This window comes from Plasmodium relictum, assembly GCF_900005765.1.
Source record: "Plasmodium relictum strain SGS1 genome assembly, chromosome: 10".
NCBI lineage: Eukaryota > Apicomplexa > Aconoidasida > Haemosporida > Plasmodiidae > Plasmodium > Plasmodium relictum.
In genome coordinates, this window is record NC_041688.1 from 1,125,375 (window position 1) to 1,140,490 (window position 15,116).

General features: G+C 17.2%; 5 protein-coding genes across 5 annotated transcripts; 3 read left to right on the plus strand and 2 right to left on the minus strand.

Annotated features, from left to right (window-relative positions):
• Positions 1 to 364: 364 nt before the first annotated feature.
• Positions 365 to 1,924, plus strand: MSP8 (merozoite surface protein 8, putative; the record flags this gene model as incomplete). Its single annotated transcript, XM_028677239.1, has 1 exon — positions 365 to 1,924. One exon carries the CDS (start codon positions 365 to 367, stop codon positions 1,922 to 1,924), a length of 1,560 nt encoding a protein of 519 aa, XP_028533648.1.
• A 2,901-nt stretch (positions 1,925 to 4,825) lies between these two features.
• PRELSG_1030200 (conserved Plasmodium protein, unknown function) lies at positions 4,826 to 5,524 on the plus strand (the record flags this gene model as incomplete). Its single annotated transcript, XM_028677240.1, has 1 exon — positions 4,826 to 5,524. One exon carries the CDS (start codon positions 4,826 to 4,828, stop codon positions 5,522 to 5,524), a length of 699 nt encoding a protein of 232 aa, XP_028533649.1.
• Positions 5,525 to 6,596: 1,072 nt separating this feature from the next.
• On the minus strand, positions 6,597 to 8,108 carry PRELSG_1030300 (conserved Plasmodium membrane protein, unknown function; the record flags this gene model as incomplete). Its single annotated transcript, XM_028677241.1, has 2 exons — positions 6,597 to 7,771; positions 8,027 to 8,108. The coding sequence occupies 2 exons, from the start codon at positions 8,106 to 8,108 to the stop codon at positions 6,597 to 6,599; spliced, it is 1,257 nt and encodes a 418-aa protein (XP_028533650.1).
• A 1,195-nt stretch (positions 8,109 to 9,303) lies between these two features.
• Positions 9,304 to 10,365, plus strand: PRELSG_1030400 (HCNGP-like protein, putative; the record flags this gene model as incomplete). Its single annotated transcript, XM_028677242.1, has 1 exon — positions 9,304 to 10,365. The coding sequence occupies one exon, from the start codon at positions 9,304 to 9,306 to the stop codon at positions 10,363 to 10,365; it is 1,062 nt and encodes a 353-aa protein (XP_028533651.1).
• Positions 10,366 to 11,125: 760 nt separating this feature from the next.
• On the minus strand, positions 11,126 to 14,843 carry VPS11 (vacuolar protein sorting-associated protein 11, putative; the record flags this gene model as incomplete). Its single annotated transcript, XM_028677243.1, has 3 exons — positions 11,126 to 14,030; positions 14,496 to 14,685; positions 14,789 to 14,843. The coding sequence occupies 3 exons, from the start codon at positions 14,841 to 14,843 to the stop codon at positions 11,126 to 11,128; spliced, it is 3,150 nt and encodes a 1,049-aa protein (XP_028533652.1).
• Positions 14,844 to 15,116: the final 273 nt, after the last annotated feature.

Here is a 15,116-nt window from a genome sequence, read left to right on the forward strand (position 1 = left end):
GAATAAATTATATGCTTTTATTTAAAAAAATGAAATTGGTAATTTTATATAATTATAATAAATAATTAAGTTGCTATAAGTATCACTTTTAGATCTTAAAATTTATTTCTACTCTAAATTTTTTAGAAAATCTACACTTTTCTAAAAAGTGTTTATTCACTATTTTTTTTTTAATATCTCTATTTTTAAAATATATAATAAGAACTTAATGGCATATTGAGTTATACGTGCTTTTCAATTTTTTATATCTGTGCAAAAAAAAAAAAAAAAAAATAGTAATAAAAAAAAGTTAAAAAATAGTAACACAATATTTATAAATATCATATTTATATATTATTATTCTTCTCTCTTTTATATAATTAAAATGGAGATAAAATTACATTTAATTTTTTTTTTAATTTGTATAATATTCTATAAAAATGTTGTGAAATGCAATAATAACAATAATAAGAACATTATAAGTAAGTCATATAATAATATCAGAAAAAATTTTTCGAAATGGAATAATTCTTCAATAAATGACAAAGATAATGATGAAAATTTAAATACTGAAGAACATATAAGAAAAAGTATTAGTAATTACAAAAACTATTTATTACGCTTAAAGAATTTTCTTGATTCTAGTAAAGAGAGTAAAGAAGAAAATAGCGATAATTATGATAAAAATGATGAAAATTATGAAGACAATAATTTTGAGCATAACCCTATAGAAAATAAAAATAATGAAAGTTACGATAACAAAAATGATAACAATGAAAGTGATTCTATAGATGAAAGCACTGTTGAAGGAAATAATGAATATAGTAATGAAAAAAATAGCAATGAACATGATGGAAATGGGGATGATACTAGTGAAGAAAATGAAGAAATGTTAGAAAAGTTTGCTAATTTTCAGGAAATTAACAGAAAATATATGGAACTTCAAGGAAATTCAGAAGATGAAAATAATGTTTACAATAAATATGATACAGAATCATATGATGAAGATGGTGACGGAAAAAAAGTTTTAAGTGCATACGATATCAAAATAATGGAAACAGTTAGACAAGTGAGTATCAGAGCATCGAGAATGGATGTGAATTATTTTAAAGATATAGATAAGGAGTTTAAAAACTGTTTTGACAAACATGATTTTTTATTTTGTAAGATGGCTGATAAGATTAAAATAGACTTAGGTAATGGAAATATGAAAAATAAAGAATATGCCATAAACAAATTAGAAACTTTATTCAATCAAATAAATAAGGATTATATAGAAAAAGACAATTTTGATTTGCATAATTATTTGCTTGATTTAAAATTCATCAATTTTTTTGTATTGAATAAAGCATCCGACAATTACAATGATATTGTAAATTTAGTTAATGATATAAATTCTAAAATAGAATTATCATCTATAGATGGAATTATTAATTCTTTTGTTCATAATAAAAATATAAATTATAAAATTAAAGAAAATATAACTAATATAATTACAAAAACTTCTATTAAATATTTTAAAATAGAAATAAATAAAGAAAAAAAACTGTTCCTACCTGTACTAGAATATCATAATAATAAATCTCTCAATTACATATCTGATACTTTTTTTAGAAATAATAAAATATGTGAGAATAAAATGTGTCCATCTAATTCTAATTGTTATATAATCGGTCTTGAAGAGGTGTGTAGATGTTTTCCCGGTTTTAAAGAATTAATAGAAGATAATACTATTAAGTGTGTAAAAGATGATGAAATAGATTGTATGAAAAATAATGGAGGTTGTGATAGCAATGCAAAATGTGTTTTTGAAGAAAAAAAAATTGTTTGTGAGTGTAATGTTGATTATGAAGGAGATGGTATATATTGTTCTAATGCATTTTTTAATTCGATTAATATTTTAATTTTCCTTATAGTATTGATTTTTAATTTATACATATTATAACTTTTATGAATTTTTGTGCAATTTCTTCATTATTTTATTTTTTTTTCCTAATATACATGTAATAATATGTTTAACAAGTTTTTCATTTTAATTATTTTATTATTTAAATTTATTTTTTTTTAGTAATATTTATTATATTTCTTTATATTTTATTAATTCCAAAAATATATATTTTTTGATTAATTTACATGCACAGTTGATTGATAGATTATCATTTTTTTTAATTTAATATTTCATTGATTTTAATTTTATTTTTTTCAACAAAAAGCATATTTTTTTTCATTGAGTAGTATGTTATTTTAACGAAATGTATTTTATTAAGATAAGATTTTATTATTTTACTAATTTATTACTGTATTATAATAGTATATGATTATTGCAGTTTTTGTTAATTTTTATTTTCTTTCGTTTTCACTTTATTATTATATTTACAATTATAATATTTTTGATATTTCATTTTTATTTTATTATTTTATAGCCATTATGAAGTTTTCTATATTTTAATTATATATGTACACTACCAAATTCTAAAAATAACAATTATTTCATATCTTAGTATTTTTTATTCTTTATTACTAGAAAAAATGAAATTTTTTGAATATTATACGTTGAGGGTATTCGTTTTTTTTTTTTTTTACTGATATTTGTAGTTATTTCCTAGTAATAATGAAAAATGGGAAGTATTAATATTAGTTTCGAATATTTGAAATGTTTTTATAACATTTCATTTTTTAAAAAAATATTATTTAAAAAAAGAAATTTTTAGAATTTTTTAAATTTTAACTTTTAATTTTTAATTTTATTGAGTGCTAGGATAAATAATATATTTATACATATATTTTAAAAAAATATTTCAGTCTACTTAGAATATTTGGCTAATATGTTAAAAAAAAAAAAAAATGTATCTTTTTTACATTAATTTACAAGAATATAGAAGAATTTTTTCAATTTTAAAGAAATGGATAATATAATTTTTCATATATAAAATTATTATATATACTTAAAAATTTTCACAAAAAATTATGCACATGCATGATTAATAATATGTAACTAAATTTTATTCTATTTGTGATTATTACAAGATAAATTTATAAAAAACATAAAAAAATACTTATATATGTTATTTATTCATTTTTAGTTTCATTCTTATTTTATTTTATTTTATTTTTTCTTATATTTTTATTTATTTTGTATAAAATTAGACTTACGTAGATCTAACTGTATTTTATTGAATCAGAAAACGGTACAATTTGAAACAATTAAAAATGCAACAAATTATATAAATAAACGTTTATAATATTTATTTTTAATATTTATTAAAATTCATTATTTTCTTAATTTTTTTTTTTTTTCTTTTTTTTTTTTTTGTATAAAATAATTTATAACTAAATGGTGAAAATAAAAAAAAAAAAAATTATAAATATTAATTACTATAAATAGAAAGTACATACTAAAAAATAAACATAATTTTTCGTTTTTCATATATATTAATCTCAGTGTTAAATATAGAAAAAAGTAACACGGTTGTACACATAATATAAAAAAAAAATTCTTTCGCTATTATAATTAATAATAAAAAATAATCTTACTAATTTAAATATGACAGTAATAAAAAAAGAAATGTTTTGAGCATTTTGAAAATGTATAAAAATAAGTATAGGGTTATAGTATTTCAAGAATTTACAAAAAATTACTCATGTTTTAAAGAAAATTTAAGAATCTACTCTTCATTCAAAATTTTGCTTTGCATTTATATACTAATTTAGTTGTGTAAATAGTATAATTTACTACTTAAACATTTAATAAACACTATTTAAAAGAAAAAAAATCAATGCAGTACATTTGGGTTTTTTTTAATTATTTATTTGATAACATAATTTTTTTTTATTATTGAACTATTAACTATTCCTATTATTAAAAATGTTTTCTATATTATGCTTTTCATATTTTTATTTTTATAATTATGTAATTATCTTCAATACATTTAAACTTTTGTAAATTATTTCAAACTATATTAAATTAATTTTTTGAGCTATCTTATTTTTTTGCATTAACATGCCAAAATAGAACAAAATTTTTTTTTTAAAAGTAATTTGGAGTTTTTTTTTAACTTTTTGTGATTATTTTTTACCTTTTTATTTTTAATTGTTCATGTATTTTCGTATTTAATAAATAATTTTTTTTTACAAATACAAATCTCTTAAAGTATGATGAAGAATAAATTTATTAATGTATATATTTTTTTTTTACGAAGTTGTCTATATACAATAATTTTTTTATGGTTACAATATTTTAAACTAAAATAAGATAAACGACAACACTTTATCTTCAAAAAAAAAAAAAAAAAAAGTTGATTTGAACTTCTAAATCTTTATGAAATTTTGTTTATTTTTCTTTTATTTAAAATTATAATTTCCTTATTTGTTTTATGAATAGTTAATAAGGAAGCAAAGCCGCATTTTTTAAAATTATTCTGCGATATATTTTATACGGATAATATAAATCCATCATTTAAATTTTAAAAACAGGGATGTATTGTTTATTAATATTAAATTCCTTATCCTAATCAGCTTATATTTAAGATATTTATATATAGTTTTTATATTATTATTTTATTTTAATGTAGTCTTATTTAACTTATTATTCTGTTGATACATTTTTTTTCTTTTGTTGTAATCATTTGTTTTTCACTATATTTCAAGATATTTTATTTTTATTTAAAATATTTTAATGCATATATATATGAATTATTTGATGTTTACTTTTATGATTAAATTTAATATTTGAATTAATGTTCTTTTGTTTTTATTATTTCAGTTATCTAACAAAATAGGATATATTTTTTTTTTTATAATTAAAGTTATATTTAAAAATACTTAAATTTTTTATTTTCTTAGTATTATGGGTAATGGATGTAAAAAAATAGTTAGAACTAGAGCTAATAAATACTCTTTTGAAGAATATGATGAATACTTTGGTTTTATGAAAGATAATAATTCACGTAGAAATAGTTTGAATAATTATAATAATGTATGTACTAATGAATTATATAAAGAGACAATAATAAAAGAAGATAAAGGTTCAGTAAATCATGATGATTATTATTTTGAAAGGAGTGGATCATTTGCCAATTCTGATGATATCTACTACATAATAGAAAATGAAAAAAAAATAATGTTAAGAAAAGTTGATAATTCAGATGTAGAAAATTTTCTTATAATAAAAAAACGTATAGAATTGAAAAAAAATACAAATTTCTATAAAAATAAGAAAAAAAAAAGCTTAAATGATGAAAAAAACTTTCCATTATCATATAAAGATGAAGATTATATGCAACTATCATTGCTTAACAGAGATAAAAATATTCAATCGCATATAAAAAATTCGGAGGCGGAAACATGGTGTAGTTCGTCAAGTGATATTTTAGAAGAAGATGATAAGTATAATATGTTAACAAAAGATAGTAATTATGAATTAGAGGAAAATAAAAAAAATGACTATTATTGTGATTTTAAATTAAATAATCAGATTAATTCATTGAATTCTAATGAAATATATTCCAATAATATGGTTAATAAAAATATAAAAGAGAATAATTAATTAAAAAATGAAAAAATTTTGAAATAAGATGTGGAAATAAAAAAAAAAAAAAAAATTTAGACAAGTTGATCCTCATTCTTAAAAAGAGGAATATAAAATGTTCTTTATATAGTGACATAAAAAAAAGGGGATAGGCTAAAATAAGGGAAAAAAAAAGAATTAGCACTGTGTTAAAAATGTCAAAATTAAATGAAAAAAATGAATGTAGTATTATATATAAATAAACATGAAAATATAATGCGGAAAATAGAAACATATATAATTTATATATATATATATATTTATGGTAATAAAATAAATAATATTTAAGTATTGTTCATTTGTATCATTTGTATATTGCTAATATATTTTTAATACAAAATAACATATTTTTATTCTATTTTTTTTTTTTAAATCTTTAAATGCTATCATAATATTTCTGAATTCTTCTTTTTTATAATATTATGTTTATTAAAGGCTTAAATCAGTTTGCCCTATATTATTCAAATTAAACAAATCATATATTTACAAAAATAATATATTATACTTTAAAAGAAAAGTTAAAAAAACATAACTAAAAAATATGTATAAAGAGTTATTTTTAAGAAAAAAAAAATAATTTTATAAAACAGTTTCTAAGCTATTTTTAATAATAAAATAATTAAAATAAATTAAAATGAAATTAAAAGGTTATAATTTAAAAAAATTAATTTAATTTATAATAAATATCATGTATATTTTAAGTAATAGTATATTTAATTAGTTTTAATTAAAAAAACAACAAAGTACTATATTTTCCTTTTTAATAAATTTTTTTTTTCTTTAGATAAAAATAAAAATATTACTTTAAATATTTTTTATATTACAAGAAATAATTAATTTTTGTTTTCCTGCTTTTCTAAACAATATATAATCTTTTGTGAAAACTTATGCATATAATTTTTTTTTTTTAATTTTACAGTATATTCACCTATTTAAGAGATTTTAATATATTTCTTCATTAGTCTTAATAAAAAAGAAAATAAAATTCTTATTTCGTTAAAATGGATTATTTAAATATATGCCTATCCTGTTTATGAATAATTTATTTTGTTTATTTCTTATTTGCACACCAAGATAAGAAAATAACCCAAAAAAAGTCAGCAAAAAAAACAACACTAGCTTGATATATTCTTGGTACAAAAACAAAATTAATTAAAGTTAAAGGTGTCCAGGTCATTAATGAAATTAAAAATACCTTTAATCCTGTATTAACAATTTTATCGAGAATTTCTGATTTTTTTTGATTTTTTAATAAACCATTATAAAAAAAAAATATTGCTAAATGAATGGGACCAAAAATAAAATTGTCAAATAATGTAGGTAACAATGATTTATATATAAATATATTTGGTTTTGATTTTATAAAATTTGCTAAAATTTTTCCATACCACCATGTCATTATTGGCCCTTCTAATGATACACCAATAAAAGCCATCCTAAATGTTCTTAAAACGTCATATTCTTTATTCTTTTTATGAGCTTCCATGAGCTGACATGTTACATCAGCAATAAAATATAATGTACCTGCTATTAAACAGTTCATTAATAATAAATGTTTTTCAAATAAATTATTTAATAGTAATGCTATTTTGTTAACATAAAAAGAATATTTTCCTTTTTCTGTATGTACATTTTTTTCATTTTTTATATCATTAATTGCATTATTCACATCTTTTAATTTTATATGTGTTTTAATGTTTTTTTTTTCTCCATTATTTGATACATTGATTGTATTATCATCTATATTTATACTTTCTATATTTTTTTTTTCATCTTTTATTTGATTTAATAAATTTTCTATATTTTCATTTTCTTTTATATTTCTTGTTTCGCATTGCATATTTTTTTGACTATTTATTGTGTGTAAATTTTTATTTATTTTCATTTTGTAAAATATGTTGTTTATATTAATTATATTATTTATATTTTCAATATAAGTTATCCCATTTGTATTTACAATTTGGTTATTAAATAAATAATTATTTTTTTTTTCGTTTAATTTTTTTCTTTTTTTTAATTCATCAGTTTCTAAGTTATTTATTGTACAATGTAATTTTTCATTTATATTTTCATATTTATTTTTATTTATTTCTGGTATTTTAAATTCTTTGAAATTTGTATTTGTATTAAATGAAAGTAACTCCTTTTTTATTTTAACTTTTTCATTATCTAATAATTTAGAATATATATATCCTTCTGTGAAATACCATCTTTTTAAATTATATTCTATAAAAAAAAAAAAAAAATGGTATTTTCATAACCAAAAAAAGGATTATTAAGAAATATTTTTAGTTCAATACATGTATATATATATATATATATTAAAGTAACAAAGATACATAAACTTCATCAGTTTTTACATTATATTCTTTAGAGAAATTAATGAATATCTTTTTTATATAATGTTTGCTGATTAAAAAAATATGTGTGTGCACAATTTAAAGTTTTATCTACTAGTATTTTTTTGAAGATTTAATTTACCTAAAAATGATGAATTCACATTTTTTGACATAAACTTCAAATGCTTCCTTTTTATTTCCATATAGTAAGTACTAAGTTTCATTATTAAATTTACAACTCTTTAAAAATGTGAAATAATGAGAACTGTTCATATATTTAATGCACCTAATTATTTCTAATTCTTATATTTTCTGAAGAATTCTTTAAAGTTTTTTTTTTTTTTAGTTATTTAGTATTTATTTCGGTCAATTTTTTTAAAAAAATTAATGTATCCTTATGCTTATAAAATTCTATGATAAAAATAAAAAAGGATTAAAAATATATAAATTTTTTAGATATAATTTATAAATATATAAAATATAAATTTAAAAGAATCAACAAAAAGCATCACTCTTTTTTTTTTTTTTCTTGTAGTAACCATACTTTTTTATAATATATTTTTAAAAAAAAATTTTAAATTAGGATTCAAATGTAATGATAAAAACAGAAAAATTGTTTTTATGAAATTATTTCAAGATAATTTTATATTATGAAGAAAAAAAAAAAAAAAAAATTGAATATTTAGAAAAAATTTATACATTTTTGTTCAAATTAATTTTACATCTTTTAAATGTGTTTATAAATATAAATACATTTTAAAAAATAATATAAAAAATATTCTTTTTTTTTTTTTATTTATGAAATAATATTTTTATTTTGATTTTTTAAAATTCGTATTCTTTTAACTTTAAAATTTTGATATGCTCTGTTGAAAAAAAAAAAAAAATATTCTATATAAAAATCTGATTTCAGTAGAATATTAAAATGTTTAAGACTAAAAATTAATAAAACACTTCATTTCTATGAGTTATTTTTCTATTTTTTTTTTATATCTTTTAATATTTTAAGTATAGCTGTACATTTATATGAAGATATTTTTTAAAAATAATTTTTTTAGATGCTCGCAATTTAAAGTTTTTTAATTTTTAAAATAATTCAATGAATTCTACTATTATTATTATTTTTTTTGTTTTATGAAAAAACCGGAAAAAAAAAATTTACAATATAAGTTTCAATTCTATGTTTAATATAATTATATATTCTTAAGAAAACAGAAAGTCTTATTTAATTATTCGTTAAAAAATTAATGTTAACTGAAAATCTTCGTAATAAATAATTTTATAATTCTGCACATTTTTATTAAAAAAGAAATAAGCATATATACTTACGTATACGTATAATGTAGGTGAGATATGATAGTTTGTTTTCATATATTACTTTCAATTTTTTAAATTTGTAAATCTATTTTTTTTCTTATAATGAATTTAGTTGATTATGAAATTTCTAGTGATGAGGACTTTGAAGCATTATCACATAAAAATGAGAAAAGTTGCACGGTTAATGAAGAAACTCAAATAAATAATAATAATGATGAAGTGAAGAATTGTGAACAAAAAAAGATAAATAATTTTCAAATAGAAATTAAAGAAAATAGTACTAATGAAAATGATATAGAAGAAGTGAGGATTTTTAGTTGTCATAAAAAAAGAAAAATAAAAAAAGACGATTTGATAGAAACAAATAACAACTTATCTTTGAAATCAACAAAAGAAAATTTCAAAATAAATAATGAACAAAGCAATAAAAAAAAGAACCATTTTAATAGTTTATGCCTAGATAAATTAAAAAGTAACGAATCATTAAATGAAAAAAATGAATTAAAAAAATATAAGAAAGTCTCACCAGAAGAAGACATTAAAGAGGAAAATGAAAAAAGAAATATAAGTATCTTGAAATATGAAAAGATGAGAGAAAATAAAGAAGAAAAAGAAATATATAGAGATATCTTGAGAGAAGATAATGAAATAAAAAATAATTATAAAATGGAAATGAATCAAAATTATCCAAAAGAAGAATATGAAGAAAAAAAAAAGAATAAAGATAAAAATGAAGTAAATAAAAATACTATGGAAAGGGATAGTGAAAAAGAAAAAAATTTAAATGAAAAAATTCCTAATAATAAAATGTTTTTTGAAAATAATAACCTTATGAATATTAATATAGATGAAAATAATTTTGATGAAATATTTCTATTACCAGAAAATGAATATTCTGATATTTTAAATAAAAAAATTGATGATTTATCAAAATTATATAATATAGATTTAACAATAAATAAAAATATTACTAATTCAAATGAATATAAGAATCCATGTATTTTAGAAAAAATTATGCAAATATTTAACATTGATGTATATTCATCTAATTATCCACTAAATATATACAATCCTCATGATTTTTTATCAGTTGATTTGTTTAACGAAAAAAACGACCAAGCTACTCAAAATAAAACAAAAACAAAGTGGTCAAACATAAATTAACTTTCTTATATAATTATCATTTTCCTTAATGGTTTTCATAAAATTCTTTATTAAAGAGCTAATTCTTTAGTATATGATTTAAATTTTTAAGAAATAAAATTTTAAAAGTATATTTACATTTGATATATGAAGAATTCTATTTTTTTTATTAAAATATTAACTGATTTTTTTTTTTTTTTTAGATATTATATAAATTTACAATAATTTTTATTTTATAGGTAATCATTTTCTATTTATAATTATAAAGTTCTTCTTAAATCAAAATATTAATTTACTAAATAAAAAATGTTGAAAAGTTAATGAATATGAATAATGGTGAAAAAAAAAATTGGATAAGCAAAAAGAGATATGCTTTATGAAATATAGTTAATATATTAAAAAAATAATCAAATCAAAGTGCAAAAGTTGAAGTGCATAAAATTAATATGAAATTATACCTGTAAAAAAAATGAAATAAAGATAGAAACAAAAAATATATAGGCCATTATTCTACAATAAAAGGTATATGAAAAAGAATTATATTTTTTAATATTTTATAAAAAAAAGAATATGAATAAATAAATATATCTGTAAAATATATAATCTATAAAAAGAAATTCTGATAAAAAAATTAAAATAATAGAGAAAATTTAAAAATATGTAAAGGGTACTGTCATTTAACCCGGAAAATTATTAAAAGAAGTTCATTTTTTATTTAAATATAATTTCAATTAAAAAAAATACATTTAAATATTTAATTATTTTTAATAAGTATACTTTTTTATTTATTAGGAATAACTCCATAAGAAAGATAATTTGAAATAAAAGAATATTTATTAGTTGATCCTTGTAAATATTTGAAAAATTCATCAAAATTATTAATAGCATTTTTAGCTTTTTCCTTTAATAATCTTTTTTCATTATCTTTATTATAACATAACAAACATACTTTATCATTATTTAAACAATAATAATGATATGAATGGTTGCATAAAAAATGAATAATTGGTGTAGATAATACTTCTTTACACACAGAACAATATGTATTTTCAATTAAATGAAAGTTGTATTTATTCCTTAATTTTTGTTTCTTTATTTTATACAATTCCTTTTTATCCTTTAATATTTCTATATATTTTGAATTTATATCTTGATTAATTTCATTTAAATATGAAATAAGCATTTTTTTTATACATATATAACTTTTGTTGTATTTTTGTAAAATTAATATTAAATTTAACAATAAAAGAGCAGATTTTTTGTTTATTATTTTAATGAATTTAATAAGGAATTTATCGTCATTTAATAGGGATAGGTAATAGAAAATATAATTATAGAATGAATAATTTAATTTAAAATGCTCCATACAGGTTTTAAATATGTGTGTGTGAAATTGTTTATTCATTAATTTATATGAATCTTTATCCTCAAGTTGATAATCATTAATATTTATATTTTTTGTTAAGAGAACTTTTCGGTTGCATTTTATTTTAATTTTGTTAATTACTTTATTAATAGAAAAAAGAAAAGATATATCATATTTGTTAATTTTTTTGCATATATTTAATAATCCTTTATTATAATTATATATAGATAGTAATAAAAGAGATAAAAATTTTATATTTTTATCTTTATTTTTTATTAATTTATCTATGTTAAAGGTTAAAATGGTATTTTCCTCATTTTTTTTATATTTTTGTAAAAGTATTTGCATAACTGTAACAAATAAGATATAATCATAATCACCATTGAATATATCAAATTCCAATTTCTTTCTATTTATTATATTAATGGAATTTTCCTTATCACTTATATTATTTATAAAATGGCTCTTTTTAACTTTTTTTTTATCATATAATGAACTTTTGTCAACATCATTATTTGTATCCAACATTATTTCATCTTTTTTTTTATCAAGAAATTTTAAGATAAATATAAAAAGGAAATCTATGTTATCTAAAAATAAGGGAATAAAAATGGTTAAGTTTAAATTATACTTTTTAATAATTTTTTTTAATAAGTAAATAGTTAACTCAGGAAAATATTTAATAAATTTATATCCATATCGGAACAATAAAATACATATATTTTCTACATCTAATTTAAAAATATATTTTAAGCTTTTTTCGTAATTTTCAAACTTATCTATTAAAATAGAAATATATGTTAAGTGATCTTTATTTTTTTTCGAAAATTTTAAAACTACATTGTAATAGCCAGAATTTAATAAAAATTTATATGTTTTATTTAAATTAATTTTGTTTTTATTATTCTTTATAAAATATATCATTTTCTTTTTTTTGCACTCTTTTTTATAGCAAGATAATAACATCATTGTATGTTCATCGTTAAAAAGATGAGTTTCATGTAATTTCTCTAAATATACAGACAAATATTCATATAAATCTAAGTTTAAATATTTATGAATAACATAAGAGGTTTCTAAAAATCCAATAGTTTTTATATATTGATACATAGATTTTTCATACTGTTCTTTTTCAAATAAAAAATCTGCATAAATTTTATAAACATAACCAAAATTGGTAACATGATAATTTTTATTTAATTCAGAATATTTTATTAACCAATGAAATAGTTTTTTTTTTTTAAAAATATTTATAATTTCGTTGATATTTTTTTCTTTTAATACTATTTTAATTTTATTTTTGGGATTTTTAAAAAATTTATTATTCAATTTAAAAAATTTATCTGCATATACCTTTTTTTCTTCTACGTTATTTTCTTCATTTATTACCCCTTTTCTATTTACGTTAGTATTATTTCTTATACTTCCTTTATTTATATTTTCATTGTATATTTTTAATAAGTCAAAATTTTCTTTTTTTGTTTTTTCTGATTCTATAAATATATCACTTAAACTATCACTTTTGTTATGTCTAAAGACTTCATCATCTTCTTTTGAAGTACAATTATTCTTTAATTGTTCATAAAAATAATATTTATCAATTTTAATTTCAGATTTGTGTATGCCGTCATCAATGGTAAAAAAGAGTAAATTATTAAAAAAAATGATGTTTGTTATCAAGTAATTGAAAGAAGTATTAAATACTATTAATTTCATATCTTCATATATAATATATATGTTTATATAAAATTTTTGATTTAGCTCTGTAAGTAAAATTAAATAAAATTTAACACAAAATAGGTCGGTTATTTTATTATCAAGTAAAATGCATTCATATTTTCTATTATTTAAGTTCAAAGCGCATAAGACTTTTAAATAATTATAGCATATATATAAGATGTTTATTTCTTCATTATATATTGACAATATTGATTCGTTTAATGATAAATCATTATTATTATAAAAATTTAAATTAATACTTTCACTGAATTTATAACCAATACATAAGTTTTTTTTGATAAGTTTATATATATTTGCACAATTCTTTTTTAATATTACTAAATTATCATCTTTACATAAAAATACATTTTCAATAATCTCTTCATCTTCTATTAATTCACTTTTATTTATACTATGATCATTACTTATAAAATAAAAAGTAATTTTATTATTTTCTAAAGTAATTATATAATCTAGGGAACTACTTATTAGAGTTTTTTTTATATTTTTACAGTTTTTACTTAGATATATTTTTTTCAAAAGGATGAAATTATATTCTTTAATGCTATAAATGCTGCAGATTAAGGCGTTTTTGTTTTTCCTTAAAAAATAAAAAAAGAAGTAAAAAATATTAAAATAAAAATGTTTATGAATAAATTTTGAAAACATAAGAATATTTAAACGAAAATTAACAAAAAAATATATTCTGCAAATTATACAGAAGTTTTATAATATTTTCATCTGGAGATTAAAGAAATGTATCACAAAAAAAAAATTTCCAATAAATAAATTAATATATAAATGTATATATATAAATCATAGAATACTTTATTATATCACATATTTTGTTAATATGATGGGAATGAAGGTTAAAAAAAAAAATAAAATATTTATTAAAACATGAAGTGTAATAGGAAGAAGATGGATAATATAGACATATATATTATGTGAATGATTTTAAATTAAATAAATTTAAAAAAAACAAAAAATAATAAAGAGAAACATTAAAATGGTGTAAAAATAAAGATATACAAAAAGAAAAAAAAAAAAAAGAAATTAGTTTTACCCTAAAATAATGATATTATTTATTTTGTCATTAAAACAAAAATCAACAATGAAAGTGTTTGTACTTATGGTTGTAACAATTAAATTTAATGGATCAATAAAGAGTAATTTGTCTAAAAATACATTCATAAATTTATTAAAAGAGCAGAAACGTATTCCTTCATAACTATTTAAAAAATTTTTTATTTCCCCTACATTAAAATTATACATATATATATATATATGTTAGTATTAAATTGATTCTTTTCTTTTCTTTTCATTTATTTTATTTATTTATTTATTTTTTTAAGTTACCTGTATCTTTTGTTTGGTCTTCATCAAAAAGAGGTAATCTTCTGAAATTAAACATTTTTAAGTATATTTTTTTTCATCTTTATATTCCCAATAAAAAGAGAAAAAATATATTTTATTTATTAAAAAATATAATAAGTATACTTTCAAAAAAACTATTTATTTAAATTTATTTTGCTCTTTATTAAAAATTATTAAAGAGAAAAAAATATTTATTTTTATGCTTTTGGAACATAAATAATATGTATTTTTATAATGCAACGTACTGACAAAATTATGGTAAATTTTTAGTTTATTATAATTTAATTAAAATGTGTGTGGTTTAATAAAT